We start from the raw sequence: 17,453 nt of genomic DNA on the forward strand, positions 1-17,453 counted from the left end.
CCCTGTCTGGAAAGAAAAAGAAAAAAAAAAAAAAAGGTACCAATAAAAATTTCAATTTATGTCATTCAGAATTTCACGGATTTTTTTCAGCTATTGCAGATTCTTCAGATGACTCCATCAATGCAGTAAGAATCTTGAATTTTTCTTTGCAGAGGAAAAACTGACAACATATTCATCTTTATGTGGGGTGCAGATAGGGAAAAGATTTTTAAAAGCACAATAAAAAAAGGAAAGCAAGATTACTTTTATTTTAAAAACCTAGATAGCTCTGCTTAAGCCTTTCTGTTGTCAAGTCGTTTGCGGCAAAAAACAGGGATATGATATAGCAAACAGAAAAAATATGAAAAAAATCACATACATAGTGCAGGAAATATTATTAGTAATAGATTTAGGACAGAATAAATTGCCCAACTTTAGCTTCGTTTATCTTTCTGCTAGAGGATCTGGTGGCCACAACAACTTATGCACATTTTCAAAGATAAATCATGGACATATTTAATAAAGATTACTTCTCTTTTCTTATTACTATCATTTTGCTTACAATGGAGCACGCAGTAACTACCTTCCTTGCCTTTCTTGAGATTCTCCTTTGGCTGCCTACACAGGAAACCAAGGCGGGGAGTGCCACCGGTGATCTCATGCTGGCATGACGTCAAGAACCCTTGACGTCAGAAGGCGGTTGCCACGGACACCGTTCGCCACCGACGGCAGAGTCGTGAAACCCCATCACTACTACACTCGTCTCCGTTTCGGCCTCTGCAGGGTGTAAGCTGCTAAAGAAGCTTCAACCTTAAGGGGGCCTCAGGGAGAGAGTTGTGCTGCTGCCGCCGAGAGCTCCACCTCCGTGGCTCTGGGTCCGGGGCCCCGGCCTGTGGCGGCGAGCGGCGGCCGCTGGAGACGAGCGGCGGCTGCAGGCGGCCCGCCCGGGTCTATCTCGCTCCGTGCAGGGCCGGGAGAGGGATCCGCCATATTGGAGCCGGGGCCGGAGGTGCCTTGGAGCCGCGGCGCGAGGCTGGTGGAGGTGGCGGCCCTGGTCTGGATCGGGGAGGAGTCGGCTCTGCCCTGGCCCGCAAGGCTGGGGAGCTAATGAGGCGCTTCGGCTAGTCTCCTCCCCGCCCACTCCCTCCACTTTCTGCCGCCGGGACCCGGCTGGGAGCCGGCTGTGGCAGTGGCAGTGGCAGTGGCAGCGGCAGGATGTTCTCCAAGAAGCCGCACGGGGACGTGAAGAAGTCCACCCAGAAGGTGCTGGACACCAAGAAGGACGCACTGACTCGCCTCAAGCACCTGCGCATCGTCATCGGTGAGGAGCAAGGGGTGGCAGCGCCGAGGCCTGGGTTGCCCGGCCTTCCCTTTCCTGGGAGCCCCTGCGGACTCTCCCTCGGGACCTGGCGCGGTGCAGGAGAGGGCAAATCGTAGCCTCTGCGGAGACGCGGGAGGGTGAATAATTCGGAGAAGCGAAAACTTGGCAGTTGGCAGCACTAATTACGGTTAACGCAGGAATATCTAATTTTGAGTTAATAGTCTGAATTCATTTTTTAAAATTGGTATTACTGTAAAAACTTAGATCTTTAAGGCTTTGCGGGGAGACCTGGCATTGTGGATAATGGTGTTTATAGGATATGTTTGCCAGATGACTACTGCCAACCCCACCCAAGTAAAAAGAAAAATAAAATCCTTTCTCAGACAATATAAACCTTAATCTTTCAAGTTTCTTGGCAGATGAAGACAAGGAGGAAGCAGTCACACCTCTTTGGGAAGTGGGTGGTTCCCAAAAAGCTGTGGGAAGGAACCCCGCCCTTTTGTTAATGCACCTTGTTCATCACTAGTCATTTAGAGGGAGAACTATTATAGGTAGTTTATCTCATCCTTTGCTTCTCGAGAATTGTATATAATTCTATTTTTATTTAATTAAAAAAAATTTTTTTGTACCGTCGTCTGCCCTTAAGTTCTGTTTTGCTGGTAGACCAAACAGTGCTCTAAGTTTTGAATATAATGTTAATCGACTCTTTTGAATACTTAGTCATTTGGTAGGCTGGTAAGGGTTGTTATAATACTTATGGAACTTATGGTCCAATAAATGGATTTTTTAGATGAAGACATTTGAGATGAAAAGGAAAGTTATTTTGCCTGTGTTGATACGTAGAGTTAATGGTAGAACTGGCTGAAGAAGATGCATTCATCCAGATGCCTGAATCCTAGTTCAGAGTTTATCTCGAGCTGTCTTCCTGATGCGTATTTGTTTTGGAAAGTGATGTTTATTTAGTGAAAAAAGTAAGTCCCTTATTTGAGGTACATGTTTCTCTAGTCTACTGTTTACTCATACCACCAGGATACCACCAATATTACCCATTTCTATGATGCTTTACTGTTTACAGTCATTTCACGTAAATTATGATAATCCTTGCAGTCACTCTATAGGTAGGTATTATTATTCTCCATTTTTTACAAACAAAAAAGCTGAAGTTTGGAAACATCAAGTAGTCAGCCAGCTACTAGGAGGCTGAGTCAGAACTGGAACCCAGATTTGTGTCTCTAGTTTGTTTTTTTTTACTCTTTCTACATTTATGACAGCTAATCTTTGTCACAAGTAAATTGTATTTATTCCAGTGGAGTAGTAAGAAAGCAGTTAATCCAGTTTAGAGCTATAAAAAGCTCAGTTTTCAAGAAAATATAAAGCTTCTAAATATAGTGGAGATTGTGATCTTTTTGTTTTCATTCTACTTGAGAATTAAGCCATTGAAATAAAGATTTAGCTGGGAATAGGACACAGAAAGTTAATATGTGAATGCAGGAGAGGGACCACAGGTAATGGCAATTTGAAATTGAACACTTAATGGAGCTTGACACCTACTTGGGATAAGCTGTAGGTTAGGTAACGGCACAGCTATAAAGTTGAGTTCCAATAAAGTATTGAGATTTCCTAAATTAAGGGCTATACTTTATTTATAGAATGGTTAAGGAATTATTTATATATACTTTTTTGGCATAGAGTTTTTTTCCGTCTGGGAGACATGGAAAATTAAAAGATAAATTAAGAGAGAGGTCACACATACAAGGTATTTTGTAGGACTTAGCTTGCTTGGTTTGAAAACAAAACAAGTCTTTTATTGTTGTCGTTATTTTGTTTGAAATACACTTAATGTAATTTCTAAGAAAACGAATGAGACAAAGTAGAATGACAAAAACTAGTGTCTTTTAGAGGTCTGCCAGTCAGGTATTTGATTTTGCAGATGGAAAAGCCAATTTCAGTCTTTTTTGGAAGAAGGTACAGGTTTTAAATAAGGTAAACACAATGAGGAAACTAGTTTGCAGAGTAACTGAGTATTGCCAGTTACACAGGCTTTTGATTTTTGTTTGGTCCCATAGTTCATATGGGACCAAACAGAACTGCCATTCACTCAGAGTACTTATAGGAGGATTCAGTGCATCCATATGTATGAGAACATAATCATAATTTAAATATCCGCTGTAAACTTTTTTCCTGGCATGTGTTCCCACTGTAGGACAATCCAAGTTAAATTTATAGAACTTGACTCTGAGGATTTAGATTTAAATCTGGTATGTTTATTGATATTATTACATACTTGATTTGTAGAAACTAAAGTCAGGGTTTTCTTAAAACAGAAAAAAAAGCCTTGTCTGGTTTCTAAAGCTGTTGTCCTTTCTACCTACCCGCTCTCACCCATTTTACAAGTAATGGTAATGATACTATAAATTAGCACATGTAAATTGGCTAACATAATATTTGGCATGTAGTGGGTATTGACTAAATGTTAGTTTTGTTTTACTTTAAAGCTAACAGTTCTGTCCTCTTGATGTAAAAATAAAAAGATAAGTGCTTATTTAGCTAAAAATATATTATTTATTGTTAAATAATTCTGACAGCTTTATTGAGGTATAATTCGCACATAGTCAATTGCACATATTTAAAGTACATAATTGAATAATTTTTACATATGCATATCTCACGAATAACAAAGATTTAAAATATCCAATATATAGATAGTGACAATCAGGATAATATATGTATAATCAGCTGGGTGCCGTAGCTCACGCCTGTAATCCCAGTACTTTGGGAGGCTGAGGTGGGCGGATCACGACGTCAGGAATTCAAGACCAGCCTGGCCAACACAGTGAAACTCAGTCTCTATTAAAAATCAGGCATAGTGGCACGCACCTGTAGTCCCAGCTACTTGGGAGGCTGAGGCAGGAGAATTGCGTGAACACCAGAGGCGGAGGTTGTGGTGAGTCAAGATCACGCTACTGCACTCCAGCGTGGGCAACAGAGCGAGACTCCCTCTCAGAAAAAAAAAAAAAAGAAAAAAAATATGTGCGTGCGTGTGTGTGTGTGTGTGTGTGTGTGTGTGTGTATATATGTAAGTATGTATAACCTCCCAAAGTTTTCTCATGCCCCTTTGTAATATCTTTCTCCCATCCTAGTTGCACTCTCCCACCTTTCCTGAGCAACCAGTAATCTGCTGTCACCCTAGATTAGTTTGCATTATCTAGGGTTTTATATAAATGGGATTATACAGTATATAAATGGAATTATCCTGTACGGTCATTTTATGTTTGATTTCTTCTGGTTTTTTTTTGAGATGGAGTCTCACTCTGTCACCCAGGCGTGATCTTGGCTCACTGCAACCACTGCCTCAGCCTCTTGAGTAGCTGGGATTACAGGCGCCGCGCCACCATGCCAGGCTAATTTTTTTTTTTTTTTTTTTTTTTTGTATTTTAGTAGAGACGGGGTTTCACTGTGTTGCCCAGGCTGGTTTTGAACTCCTGAGCTCAGGCAATCCACCTGCCTCAGCCTCCCAAAGTGCTGGGATTACAGGCATGAGCCACCGCGCCTGGCCTTTTTTTTTTATTTCTAGTAGAGATAGGGTTTCACCATGTTGGTCAGGCTGGTCTTGAACTCCTGACCTCATGATCCGCCTGCCTCAGCCTCCCAAAGTGCTGGGATTATAGGTGTGAGCCATCGCACCCGCCATTATTCACAGTTTTTAAATCCATTCACCTGTTGATGGAAATATGGGTTGTTCTTGGCTGTTACAAATAAAGCTGCTGTGAAAGACCTATGCTTTATTTCTCTTGGATAAATACCTAGGATTGAAATGTCCGGATCATATGGCAGTTGTACATTTAGCTTTGTAAGAGATGGTCAAATTGTTTTTCACCATTTTACATACTCACCAGCAGTGATGAGAGTTCCAGTTCCTACACATATGCACCACCAGCACCAATCAGTATGGCCAGTCTTAATTTCAGCCACTCAGCCACTCTTAAGTGTGTACTAGTTATAATTAGTAGTTCCTTGATACCAAATCTCTTTTTTTTTTTTTTGAGATGGAGTCTTGCCCTGTCTCCCAAGCTGGAGTGCAGTGTGCAGTGGCGAGATCTCAGCTCACCTCACCCTCCACCTCCTGGGTTCAAGCAATTCTCCTGCCTCAGCCTCCAAGTAGCTGGGATTACAGGTGGGTACCACCATGCCTGGCTAATTTTTGTACTTTTAGTAGAGATGGGGTTTTGCTGTGTTGGCCAGGCTGGTCTTGAAATCCTGAACTCAGGTGATCGGCCCACCTTGGCCTCCCAAAATGTTGGGATTACAGGCGGGCGTGAGCCACTGTGCCAGGCATCAGATATCTTTTTATTGTACTTGTTTGCCATTGTATAACTTCTTTGATGAGTTTGTGTTTACATCTTTTACATGTTTTTTAATTAAGTTTTTTGCTTTCTTAATTCAGTTTTGAAAGTTCTTTAGGCCAGGTGCAGTGACTCATGCCTGTAATCTCTGCACTTTGGAAGGCCGAGGCAGGTGGCTCACTTGAGGTCAGGAGTTCGAGACCAGCCCAGCCAACATGGTGAAACCCCGTCTCTACTAAAAATAACCAGGTGTGGTAGCACACGCCTGTAATCCAGCTATTCAGGAGGCTGAGACGGCAGAATTGCTTGAACCTGGGAGGTGGAAGTTTGCAGTGAGCCGAGATTGTGCAGCTGCACCCCAGCCTGGGTGACAGAGTGAGACTCTCAAAAAAGGAAAAAGAAAGTTCTTTATATTCTGAATACAGATTTATCAGACACATGATTTGCAAAGTTTTTTTTCCCAGTCTTTGGACTGTCTCTTCATTCTCTTAAAGTTTTCTTTGAAGAAGTTTCTTTGAAGAAGCAGAAATGCTTAATTTTTATTGTCTATATGTCAATTTTTTCTTTATGGTTTTTGCTTTTTGATTTTGTATCTAAAATCTTTGCCTAACCCATGCTCACAAAGATTTTCTTCTAGCTTTTTTCTAGAAGTTTTACAGTTTTAGGATCTATTTTGCTCTGTGATTCATCTTGAGTTTTAAGCTATGGTATGAGGTGGCTTGAAGTTTATGTTTTTGCATTTGGATATCCAGTTGTTCCAGCTCTGTTTGTTGAAAAAGACTATCTTTACTGAATTGCCTTTGTACTTTTGCCAAAACTTAGTTTTCCAGAAATATGTATGGGCCTATTTCTGGACTCTATTTTGTTCCAGTGATCTGTTTATCTTCGTTGGTGCCAGTACCACAGTGTTTGATTACTGTAACTTTATAATAAATCTTGAAATCAAGTAGTGTTGTCCCTCCCACTTTGTTCTTCCTTTTCAAAGTTTCTTTTTTTTCCCAAATGCCAGGTCCTTTACATTTCCATATGAACTTTAAAATTTGTTGAGCTTGGTGTGGTGGCTCACACATGTAATCCCAGCACTTTGGGAGGCTGAGGTGGGCAGATTGCTTGAGCCTAGGAGTTTGAGACCAGCTTGAGCTTGGACAACATGCTGAAACCCCATCTCTCCAAAAAGGAAAAAGAAAAAGAAAAAAAGCTGAGCTTGGTAGTGTGTGCCTGGGATCCCAGCCACCTGGGAGGCTGAGGTGAGAGGATCACGTGTGCCTGGAAGGTCGAGACTACAATGAGCTGTGATGGCACCACTGCACTCCAGCTTGGGTGACACAGTGACTGACACTCTGTCTTTTTTTTTTTTTAAAAGGTGGTCAATTTCTTAAAAACCCGCCACCACCACCACCAAAAAACCTATTGGGATTTTGATTGGGATTATGTTGAATCTATAGATCAGTTTGGGAAAATTGACAATATTGAATACACTGATTCATGAACAAGGCGTTTCTCCACCTACTTAAGACTTCTTTAATTTCTCTCAGCAGTGTTTTGTAGTTCAGTGTGCAGGTCTTACACATCTTTTGTCAGACTTATCCCTAAATATTTTCTACTTTGATCTTTTATAAATGTTACCTTTATATCTATTTCTGATTGGATCTCATATCGGGAAATACCATTGATTTGTGTATATTGAGCTTATGTCCTACAAACCTGCTGAACTGACTTAGTTCTGTTATTTATTTATTTTTTTGAGACAGAGTCTCACTCTGTCGCCCAGGCTGGAGTGCAGTGGGATGATCTTGGCTCACTGCAACCTCCGCCTCCCAGGTTCAGCAATTCTCCTGCCTCAGCCTACTGAGTGGTTGGGATTATAGGCACGCACCACGAAGGCTGGCTGATTTTTGTATTTGTACTAGAGACGGGGTTTCACCATGTTGGTAAGGCTGGTCTTGAACTCCTGACCTCGTGATCCACCCGCCTCGGCCTCCCAAAGTCCTGGGATTACAGGTGTGAGCTACAGTGCCCAGCAAGTTCTGTTAGTTTTTTGTAGATTCTTTTGGATATTTTTCATAGAGAATCAGTCTAAAAATATAGTTTTACTTCTTCCTTTCCAATCTGGATGCCTTTTGTTTCTTTTTCTTGCCTTACTGAAGTGACTAGAACCTCCAGTATGACATAGACTAGAAGTAATGAGAGTGGGCAGCCTCATCTCGTTCTTGATCTTAGGGGTAAAGCAATGATTGATTTTTTTTCACTGTATAGTATGATACTAACTGTAGGTTTTTTGTAGATGCCCTTTATCAGGTTTAGAGAGTTTCATTCTATTCCTGGTTGGCTGAGGGTTTCCCAGGAATAGAATTCCCAGGAATCCAACATCAGGAATGGATGTTGGATTTATTGAATGCTTTTCTGTTTCTGTTGATATAAACAAGATTTCATCTAAGTTGTCAAATTTATAGGTATAAATTATTCATTATACTCTCTTATTATCCTTTCAATATGATAGGATTCATGTCCGAGCGTAGTGGCTCATGCCTGTAATCCCAGCACTTGGGAGGGCAAGGCTGGTGGATCACTTGAGGTCAGGAGTTGGAGACCAGCCTGACCAACATGCTGAAATCCTGTCTGAACTAAAAATACTAAAGTAGCCGGACCTTGTGGCTCATGCTTGTAGTCCCAGCTACTAGGGAGGCTGAGGCAGGAGAATCACTTGAACCCAGGAGGCAGAGGTTGCAGTGAGCTGAGATTATGCCACTGTACTCCAGCCTGGGCAACAGAGCGGGACTCTCAAATGTGTGTGTGTATGTATATATGTAGTAGGACCCATGGTGATGTTATCTTTCTCATTTCTTGTCTGATAATTTGTCTTTCTTTTCCTGATCAACCTGACTAGAGTCTTACCACTTTTATTGATCTTCTAAAGAACCATCTTTTGGTTTTATTGATTTTTCTGTGTGTGTGTGTGTGTGTGTGTGTGTGTGTGTGTGTGTTTAGGTTCCTTGATATCTGCTTTGGTTTTTGCTATTTTCTTTTTTATTTTTGTAGGCGGGAGGTAGGAGACAGAGTTTCGCTCTTGTCACCCAGGCTGGAGTGCAGTGGCACAATCTTGCCTCACTGCAACCTCTGCCTCCCGGGTTCAAGCGATTCTCCGCCTCAGCCTTCCGAGTAGCTGGGACTACAGGCATGCGCCACCCCGCCTGGCTCATTTTTGTATTTTTAGTAGAGTCGAGGTTTTACCATGCTGGCCAGGCTGGTCTCAAACTCCTGACCTCAAGTGATCCACATGCCTCGGCCTCCCAAAATGCCGGGATTACAGGCATGAGTTACCATGCCCAGCAGTCTTTGTTATTTTCTTTCTTCTGCTTAGTTTAGTTTAATTTGCTCTTTTTGTAGTTTCATAAATGGTAAACTGTGGTTATTGATTTGAAACTGTTCTTCTTTCTACTATAGGCATTTAGTGATAAAAATTTTCCCCTAACTAGCATCTCACAACTTAGGATATTTTGTATTTTCATTTTCATTTATTTCCAAAATACTTTCTAACTTTCCTTTTGAGTTTTTTAATCCATGGGTTATATACAAGTCTGTTCTTTAACTTCAAATATTTGTAGATTATTCAGATACCTTTTGGTTATTGATTTCAAATTCAATTCCATTGTAGTTAGAAAACATTGTTTTTTGTGACCCGAATTATTTAAAAGTTAATGAAATTTGTTTGATGGTCCAGAGATGTTTTAACTTGATAAATTTCCTTTATGCACTTGAAAGGAATATATATTCTGCTCTTGGTGGGTTAAGTGTTTGAAAAATGTCAATTAGGACGAGTTGCTTGTTAGTGTTGTTCAAGTCTTCTCTGTCCTTAATGAATTTCTGTCTGGTTGTTTTCATCAAGTATTCAGAGAAGAGTGTTGAAGTTTCTCACTGTAATTGTGGGTTTTGTCAATTTTCTTTTGAACTTCTATCAGTATTTGCTTCATATATTTTGAAGCTCTGTCATTGGTTGTCTAAACCTTTAGGATTATTTCTTTTTGATGAATTGACTCCTTTATCATTTTGAAATGATACCTTTCTCCCTGGTAATAATCTTTGCTTTGGAATCTACTTTGATATTAATATAGCCATTGCCACTTTCATTTGATTAGTGTTAGCAGGATATATATATTCCCATCTTTTAAATCTACTTGTGTTTTTATATTTGAAGTGGGTTTATATTGTTGGCAGCATATGGTTGGGTCTTTTTTTATCTAACCTAATTATGCCTTTTAATCGAGATGTTTGGATAGGTACATTTAACATGATTGTTGATATGGTTAGGTTTGAGTTTGTCATCTTTCTGTTGGTTTTCTGTTTGACCTGTCTGTTCCTTAGTTCCCTTTTTTCTCCCTTCTTTTGAATTAGTTGAGCAAATTTTATGATTCTTTTCCCTTGATTTATTATTTCAGTGATTGCTTTATGATTTATAGTGTACATCTATTTTTGTTTTGTTTTGTTTTCCGAGACTGAGTCTCGCTCTGTCACCCAGGCTGGAGTGCAGTGTGCAATCTTGGCTCACTGCAACCTCCGCCTCCCAGGTTCGAGTGATTCTCCTGCCTCAGCTTCCCAAGTAACTGGGATTACAGGCACGCATCACCATGCCCGGCTTATTTTTGTATTTTTAGTAGAAATGGGGTTTCCCCATGTTGGCCAGGCTGGTCTCGAACTTCTGACCTCAGGTGATCTGCCCTCCTCAGCCTCCTGAAGTGCTAGAATTACATGTGAGCCACCGTGCTCAGCTTGTGGTATACATCTTTAACTTGCCAGAGTATACACCTTTAAGTGATATTATACCACTTCCCATGTAGTATAAGAACCTTATAAGAATCTAATTCCATTTCTCCACCCAACTTTTATGCTTTTGTTGTCATATATTTTACTTATCCTGTTATCAGCCATACACTACATTATTTTGTTTAAACAAGCAGTGATCTTTTAAAGATTTTTAAATAATAAAAAGTCTCATATTTACCCATGTAGTACCATTTCCAGTGCTCTTCATTTCTTTGCATACTTTTTTTTTTTTTTTTTTTTTGAGACAGAGCCTTGCTCTGTCGCCCAGTCTGGAGTGCAATGGTGCAATCTTGGCTCACTACTGCCTCCACCTCCTGAGTTCAAGCGATTCTTGTGCCTCAGCCTGCAAAATAGCTGGGATTACAGGCATGTGCCACTACACCTGGCTAATTTCTTTTTTTTTTTTTGTATTTTTAGTAGAGATGAAGTTTGCTGTGTTGGCGAGACTGGTTTCGAACTCGTGGCCCCAAGTGATCGCCTGCCTGGGCCTCCCAAAGTGCTGGGATTACAGGCATAAGCCACCATGCCCAGCCGATATTTCTATTCAGTATAATTTTGTTTCTGTGGGAAGGACTGCCTTTAACATTTTTTTCTGTGATGATGATCTGCTGGTAATAGATTCTTAAAAAAATTTTTTTTGGATACATAATTTGTACGTATTTATGGGATACATGTGACATTTTGATACATGCATACAATATATCGTGCTCGAATCCAGGTATTTAGGATATTCACCACCTTGAACATTTATTATTTATTTGTGCTGGAAACATTTCAAGTCTTCTCTTACAGGCTGGGCATGGTAGATAATGCCTGGATTCCAGCACTTTGGGAGATCAAGGCAGGAGAATTGCTTGAGCCCAGGAGTTTGAGACCAGCCTGGACAACAATGCAAGATCCTGTCTCTACAGGAAATTTAAAAAATTAGCCAGGTATTGTGGCATGCACTTGTGGTCCCAGTGTTTCAGGAAGCTGAGATGATGGGATTGCTTGAGTCCAGGAGATTGAGGCTGCCTACAGTCAGCTTTGTTCATGCCCCTTCACACTAGCCTGGGCGACAGTCCAAGACCCTGTTTCAGGGGGGGAAAAAAAGCCACGCGTGTTGGCTCACACCTGTAATCCCAGCACTTTGGGAGGCTGAGGCTGGTGGATTGCCTGAGCCCAGGAGTTCAAGACCATCCTGGGCAACAAGGCAAAACCCTACCTCTACAAAAAGTACAAAAATTACACAGATGTGGTGGCAAGCCACCTGTGATCCCAGCTACTTGAGAGGCTGAGGTAGGAGGATTGCTTGAGCCCAGGAGGTCGAGGCTGCAGTGAGCCGTGATCATGTCAGTGCACTCTAGCCTGGATGACAGAGCAAGACCCTGTCTCCAAAAAAAAAAGTCTCTTCTAGCTTTTTTAAAAATTTTTTTGAGACGTAGTTTTGCTCTTGTTGCCCAGGCTAGAGTGCAATGGCGCGATCTCGGCTCACTGCAACCTCCGCATCCTGGGTTCAAGCAATTCTCCTGCCTCAGCCTCCCAAGTAGCTGGGATTACAGGCATGTGCCATCACACCCACCTACTTTTGTATTTTTAGTAGACACAGGGTTTCTCCATGTTGGTAAGCTGGTCTCGAACTCTCAACCTCAGGTGATCCCTCCCTCCTTGGCCTCCCAAAGTGCTGGGATTACAGGCGTGAGCCACCGCGCCCGGCCTCTTCTAGCTATTTTGAGATATACAATATATTGTTAACTATATAGTCACCCTACCATGTTATCAAATGACTGAATTTATTCCTTCTAACTAACTATGTTTATATGCATTAGCCAACCTTTCTTTATTCCCCCTCCTCTGTATGTGATGGATTCTTTATGCTTTTGTTTGTCTGAAAAAGTCTTTACTTTGGCATCTTTTTTTTTCTTTTTTTGAGTCGGAGTCTCGCTCTTTCGCCAGGCTGGAGTGAGTAGCATGATCTCAGCCCACTGCAACCTCTGCTTCCTGGGTTCGAGATTCTCCTGCTTCAGCCTCCTGAGTAGCTGGGACTACAGGCGCACACCACCACGCCCAGCTATTTTTTGTATTTTTAGTGGAGATGGGGTTTCACCATTTTGGCCAGGATGATTTTGATCTCTTGGCCTTGTGATCCTCCCGCCTCAGCCTCCCAAAGTGCTGGGTTTACAGGCATGAGCCACTGCACCCGCCCTTGGCTTCTTTTTTAAAGATACTTTTGGGAGGCCGAGGTGGGTGGATCACAAGGTCAGGAGATCGAGACCATCCTGGCTAACACGGTGAAACCGCATCTCTACTAAAGATACACAAAATTAGCCGAGTGTGGTGGCAGGCGCCTGTAGTCCTAGCTACTCGGGGGGCTCAGGCAGGAGTATTGCTTGAACCCGGGAGGCAGAGGTTGCAGAGAGCCAAGATCTGAGATCGCGCCACTGCACTCCAGCCTAGGCGACAGAGCGAGACTCCATCTCAAAAAAAAAGATACTTTTGTTCTCTTTAGAATTCTAGGTTGATGGCTTTTTTCCCTTTGTTCTTTAAAGATTTTACTCCACTGTCTTCTCGTTTGTATTGTTTCTGATAAGAAGTCTGCTATTATCTGTATCTTACTTTTTATGGAAGATGTCATTTTCTTTTCTGGGTGCTTTTAAGACCTCTTCATCACTGATATTGAGGAGTTTGATTATCATGTACCTTGGTTAGTTTTTTTCATATTTCTTGGCTTAAGGTTCATTGAGCTTCTTGGATTTGTGGGTTTATAGTTTTCATCAAACTTGGAAAAATTTTGGTCATTATTTTTCACTTCTTTCTCCCCCTTTACGTTTAGAACTCTATTTACTACCGTATTAGGGAATATTAATATTAGATTATTAAGAAGTATTATTGGTATATTGGAAAGTCTCATAGTTTACTGATTGTTTTTCATGTTTTGGATTTTTTTCCTCTGTGTGTTTCATCTTGGATAGTTTCTATTGCTATGTCTTCAAGTTCACTAATCTTTTCTTCTGCCATTCTGTCTAGTTGATTTTTTATCTCAGAAATTGTAGTTTTTATCTAGTTCATCTTGGGCCTTGTTTTAAATCATCTATGTGTCTTCTTAACTTTTTGAACATATTGAATACAGTTAAAATAATATACTTCTCTACTAATTGTGACATCTCTTTCAATTCTAGAATTTCAGTTTATTATCCTCCTTCCTTATCCTGGTTTGTTTTCCTGATTCTTTGTGTACCTGGTAACTTTTGGCTATCTGATATTCTGAATTTTACTTTCTTATATTTTGGACCCACCAGCAAATCATAAAAGCAATATATTTTGGGTATTTTTCTATTTCTATAAATTCTTTTTTTGTTTCGTTTTGTTTTGTTTTTTGTTTTTTGTTTTTTTTTGAGACGGAGTCTCGCTGTGTCGCCCAGGCTGGAGTGCAGTGGCCGGATCTCAGCTCACTGCAAGCTCTGCCTCCCGGGTTTTTACGCCATTCTCCTGCCTCAGCCTCCCGAGTAGCCGGGACTATAGACGCCCGCCACCTCGCCCGGCTAGTTTTTTTTTTTGTATTTTTTAGTAGAGACGGGGTTTCACCGTGTTAGCCAGGATGGTCTCGAACTCCTGACCTCGTGATCCGCCCGTCTCGGCCTCCCAAAGTGCTGGGATTACAGGCTTGAGCCACCGCGCCCGGCCTGTTTCGTTTTGTTTTTGGAGATAGGATCTCAGTCTGTCACGACCTCCTGGGCTCAAACGATCCTCCTACCTCAGTCTCCCAAGTAGCTGGGGACTACAGGTGCGTGCCACCATACCCAGCTAATTTTTTTTTTGTTTTGTTTTGCCATGTTGCCCAGGCTGGCCTCAAGCTCCTGGGCTCAAGTGATCTGCCCACCTCGGCCTCCCAAAGCGCTGGGATTACAGGTGTGAGCCACCGTGTGTGGTGGCTATAAATTCTTGAGCTTTTTTCCGGGATACAGTTAAGTTATTTGAAAACAGTTTTATTATTTTGGGTCTTGCTTTTATGATTTGTTGGGTGGGTCCATTTTGGGTTAATTATTGTCTAGTATAAGGCAATACCTTCCTCAGTATTTGACCCAATGCCCTACGAATTATGAGATTTTATTTTTATAGTCCAGCTTTTGGGAACAAGCACTGTTCCCAGTCCTGTGTGAGCACCTGGTACTGCTCTCTCCAATACTTCAGCATGGTTCTTCTGTCTTGAGTAGTTTCCTCATAAGTATACTATCATCATACTTAAAGGGGACTCTCTGTAGTCTCCTGGATTCTCTCTGTGTGTAGCTGTCTCCTCCTTGGTGCTGTGTTCTGTGAACTCTGATTGCCTTGGTCTTCCTGGGTGCTCGGCTTCACTTTCTTAATTCATGGAATTTGCTGTGTCCACCTGGATTTGCTTTCCTCTCGCCTTGACTTAGAAGCTGTCCTAAGGCAGTAAGCTGGAGTGGCCATAGGGCATACCTTGTTTGTTTGCTGTCTTTCAGGAATCACTTTCCTCACCTGATGTCTATACATGCTGAAACAATTAAAATAACACACACGGAAAAAGCAACAGTTTTCAAGACACTGGACATCAGTTGCTGATAATAAGAGGTTCTCTTAAATAAAGGAGACTGAACATTGGCTTTATACCAAACAACTTTGTCCCCATTTTTTACTTTTTTATATTTAGAGAAGGAATTTGTTGTCATAAATTGATTAGTGAAAAATGTTTGTCTTTCTCTAAGCTTGAATGTATTTATGGGTTCACAAAGAAATATCTTTTTGAGTAAAATATCTTTACTTAGAAAGTATTCAGTAGGTATAAATGGTAATACATAAATATAAATTGTATATGTTTATTAAATAAATGACTTAAAAATAGTATGGATTGGCTGGGTGTGGTGGCTCATGCCTGTAATCCCAGCACTTTGGGAGGCTGAGGTGGGCAGATCACGAGGTCAGGAGATCGAGACCATCCTGGCTAATACGGTGAAACCCCTTCTCTACTAAAAATACAAAAAAATTAGCCGGGCATGGTGGCGGGCGCCTGTAGTTCCAGCTACTCGGGAGGCTGAGGCAGGAGAATCCGGGAGGCGGAGCTTGCAGTGAGCCCACATGGCGCCACTGCACTCCAGCCTGAGTAATAGAGTGAGACTCTGTCTCAAAACAAAACAAAACAAAAAAACAAAAAAAATAGTATGGATTATCAGATTTGGCTGAAAATCTAAGAATGTGTGAACTGTAACCTGCCTATAAAAATAAACCAACTAACTATATGTGTGTGTGTGCGCGCACATATATTCAGATATATATAAAATAAATTTATATAGAGATGGGGATTTTCCCTGTGTTGCTCTGGCTGGTCTTGAACTCCTGAGCTCAAGTTATCTGACCGCCTCGACCTCCCAAAGTGCTGGGATTATAGGCGTGAGCCACTGTGCCCAGCCAAACTTGATTATTTTTAAAGAGTTTGATGTACAGTGTTAGTAAGTAATCCTGTATGCATGACATTAGATGCTTTAACATTCTTTAATTTGTATATAATGTAATATATGTTCTTTAATTTGAATCTGTCTGATTTGAAAAATGAATTTGACCTCATTGAACTGCTTTATGTATTTATGAAGAATTGATTTACTTTGCAGATTATTGACATAAACAGTGTTACTGATTGACCTTAATAGAACAAGCTTTTTCAAATATTGTAAATTGTCATTGTATTAACATTTTGTTTATTAAGGATTTTATTGCATCTGAAGGATTTTACGTGGTTTATAGGATTGAATAAAATGTGGAATAGAACAATTAATGATAAAACAAGCAACAACTGAATAGCTATCACTTAAAGGAAACATCAGTTTTCAGAGATGAGCTGATTACAGCAATAAGGCATTGAATTTGGTTCTTAGATTTCCTGGTACCTAGGGTGGAAAGAGAAATGTGTTGGGTTACAAGCTTTCAGTATCTTAGAAAAGAAAGCATCCATTTGTTGTTATTGTTTTTGGTTAAAACTTTTTTTAATTCTAAATTTATTCACTCTGTGTGTGTGTGTGTGTGTGTGTGTGTGTGTGTGTGTGATCTAATGTCTCTTCTCACTGAAGGGTACACATCATAGAACTAGACCTTGGAGAAAATAGCAGAATAGGTGATTAATACGTCTACTTTAATAAATGGCATCACCATCCTCTCGTCATAGGTTACTAAGACAAGAAACTTTCATCTTTAACAATGTGGTAGAAAAAGATAAATAATTTATGTTGAGACTCCAGCTGGAGTTTGAAATGTCTGTGGGGCAACTTCACATCTCCCAGCCCACTCCTGTTCTTTTCTGGCTTTATAATAATATTTGAATCTGTTCCTTTTTTCTCTGTTCTTCCATCATTTCTTTAGTTTAAATTTTTATTGTTTCTTGCTTGAACTTTTGCAGCAACTTACTAGTTGATCTCCCTATGCAGGTCTTTTTTTTTTCTTCTTCTTCTTGAATCTCTTACATGGTCCTGTCACAATCTGTCTTTTCTTTTCTTTTCTTTTCTTTTCCTTTCTTTTCTTTTGTTTTCTTTCTTTTTTTTTTTTTTTTTTTGAGACAGGGTCTCACTCTGTTGCCCAGGCTGGAGTGCAGGGGCATGGACTCACTGCAACCTCTACTTCCCAGGTTCAAGCGATTCTCATGTCTCAGCCTCCTGAGTAGCTGGGATTACAGGCATGCACCGCCATGCCCTGCTAGCTTTTGTATTTTTAATAGAGATGGGGTTTCACCATGTTGGCCAGGCTGGTTTTGAACTCTGCGCCTCAAGCAATCCACCCGCCCTGGCCTCCCCAAGTGCTAGAATTGCAGGTGTGAGCCACCATACCCAACCAGGTCCTGTAGCAATCTTTCTAAAGCACATTAAGAGCATGTCACTAGCCGGGCATGGTGGTTCACACCTATGATCCCAGTACTTTGAGAGGCCAAGGTGGGTGGATCACTTGACGTCAGGAGTTTGAGACCAGCCTGGCCAACATGGTGAAAGCACGTCTCTACTTAAAAT

General features: G+C 41.0%; 2 protein-coding genes across 11 annotated transcripts in view; one reads left to right on the forward strand and one right to left on the reverse strand.

Moving 5' to 3' along the window:
• Positions 1–17,453, reverse strand: part of BRMS1L (BRMS1 like transcriptional repressor) — a 261,816-nt gene that overhangs the window by 64,967 nt on the left and 179,396 nt on the right. The gene's annotated exons all lie outside the window — the stretch shown is intronic.
• Positions 721–17,453, forward strand: part of RALGAPA1 (Ral GTPase activating protein catalytic subunit alpha 1) — a 277,367-nt gene continuing 260,634 nt past the window's right edge. For 2 of the 10 annotated variants that reach the window (XM_050798093.1, XM_050798096.1), the window contains exon 1: positions 724–1,300. In XM_050798093.1, the coding sequence (XP_050654050.1) occupies positions 1,195–1,300 (106 nt within the window). In that variant the 5' untranslated portion in view covers positions 724–1,194. Of the gene's footprint in view, positions 1,301–4,734; positions 5,475–17,453 lie in introns of those variants that run through there. The other 8 variants (XM_050798086.1, XM_050798087.1, XM_050798088.1 and 5 more) reach the window with 7 other exon arrangements.

The sequence above is a fragment of the Macaca thibetana genome, chromosome 7, assembly GCF_024542745.1.
Source record: "Macaca thibetana thibetana isolate TM-01 chromosome 7, ASM2454274v1, whole genome shotgun sequence".
Classification (NCBI taxonomy): domain Eukaryota; kingdom Metazoa; phylum Chordata; class Mammalia; order Primates; family Cercopithecidae; genus Macaca; species Macaca thibetana.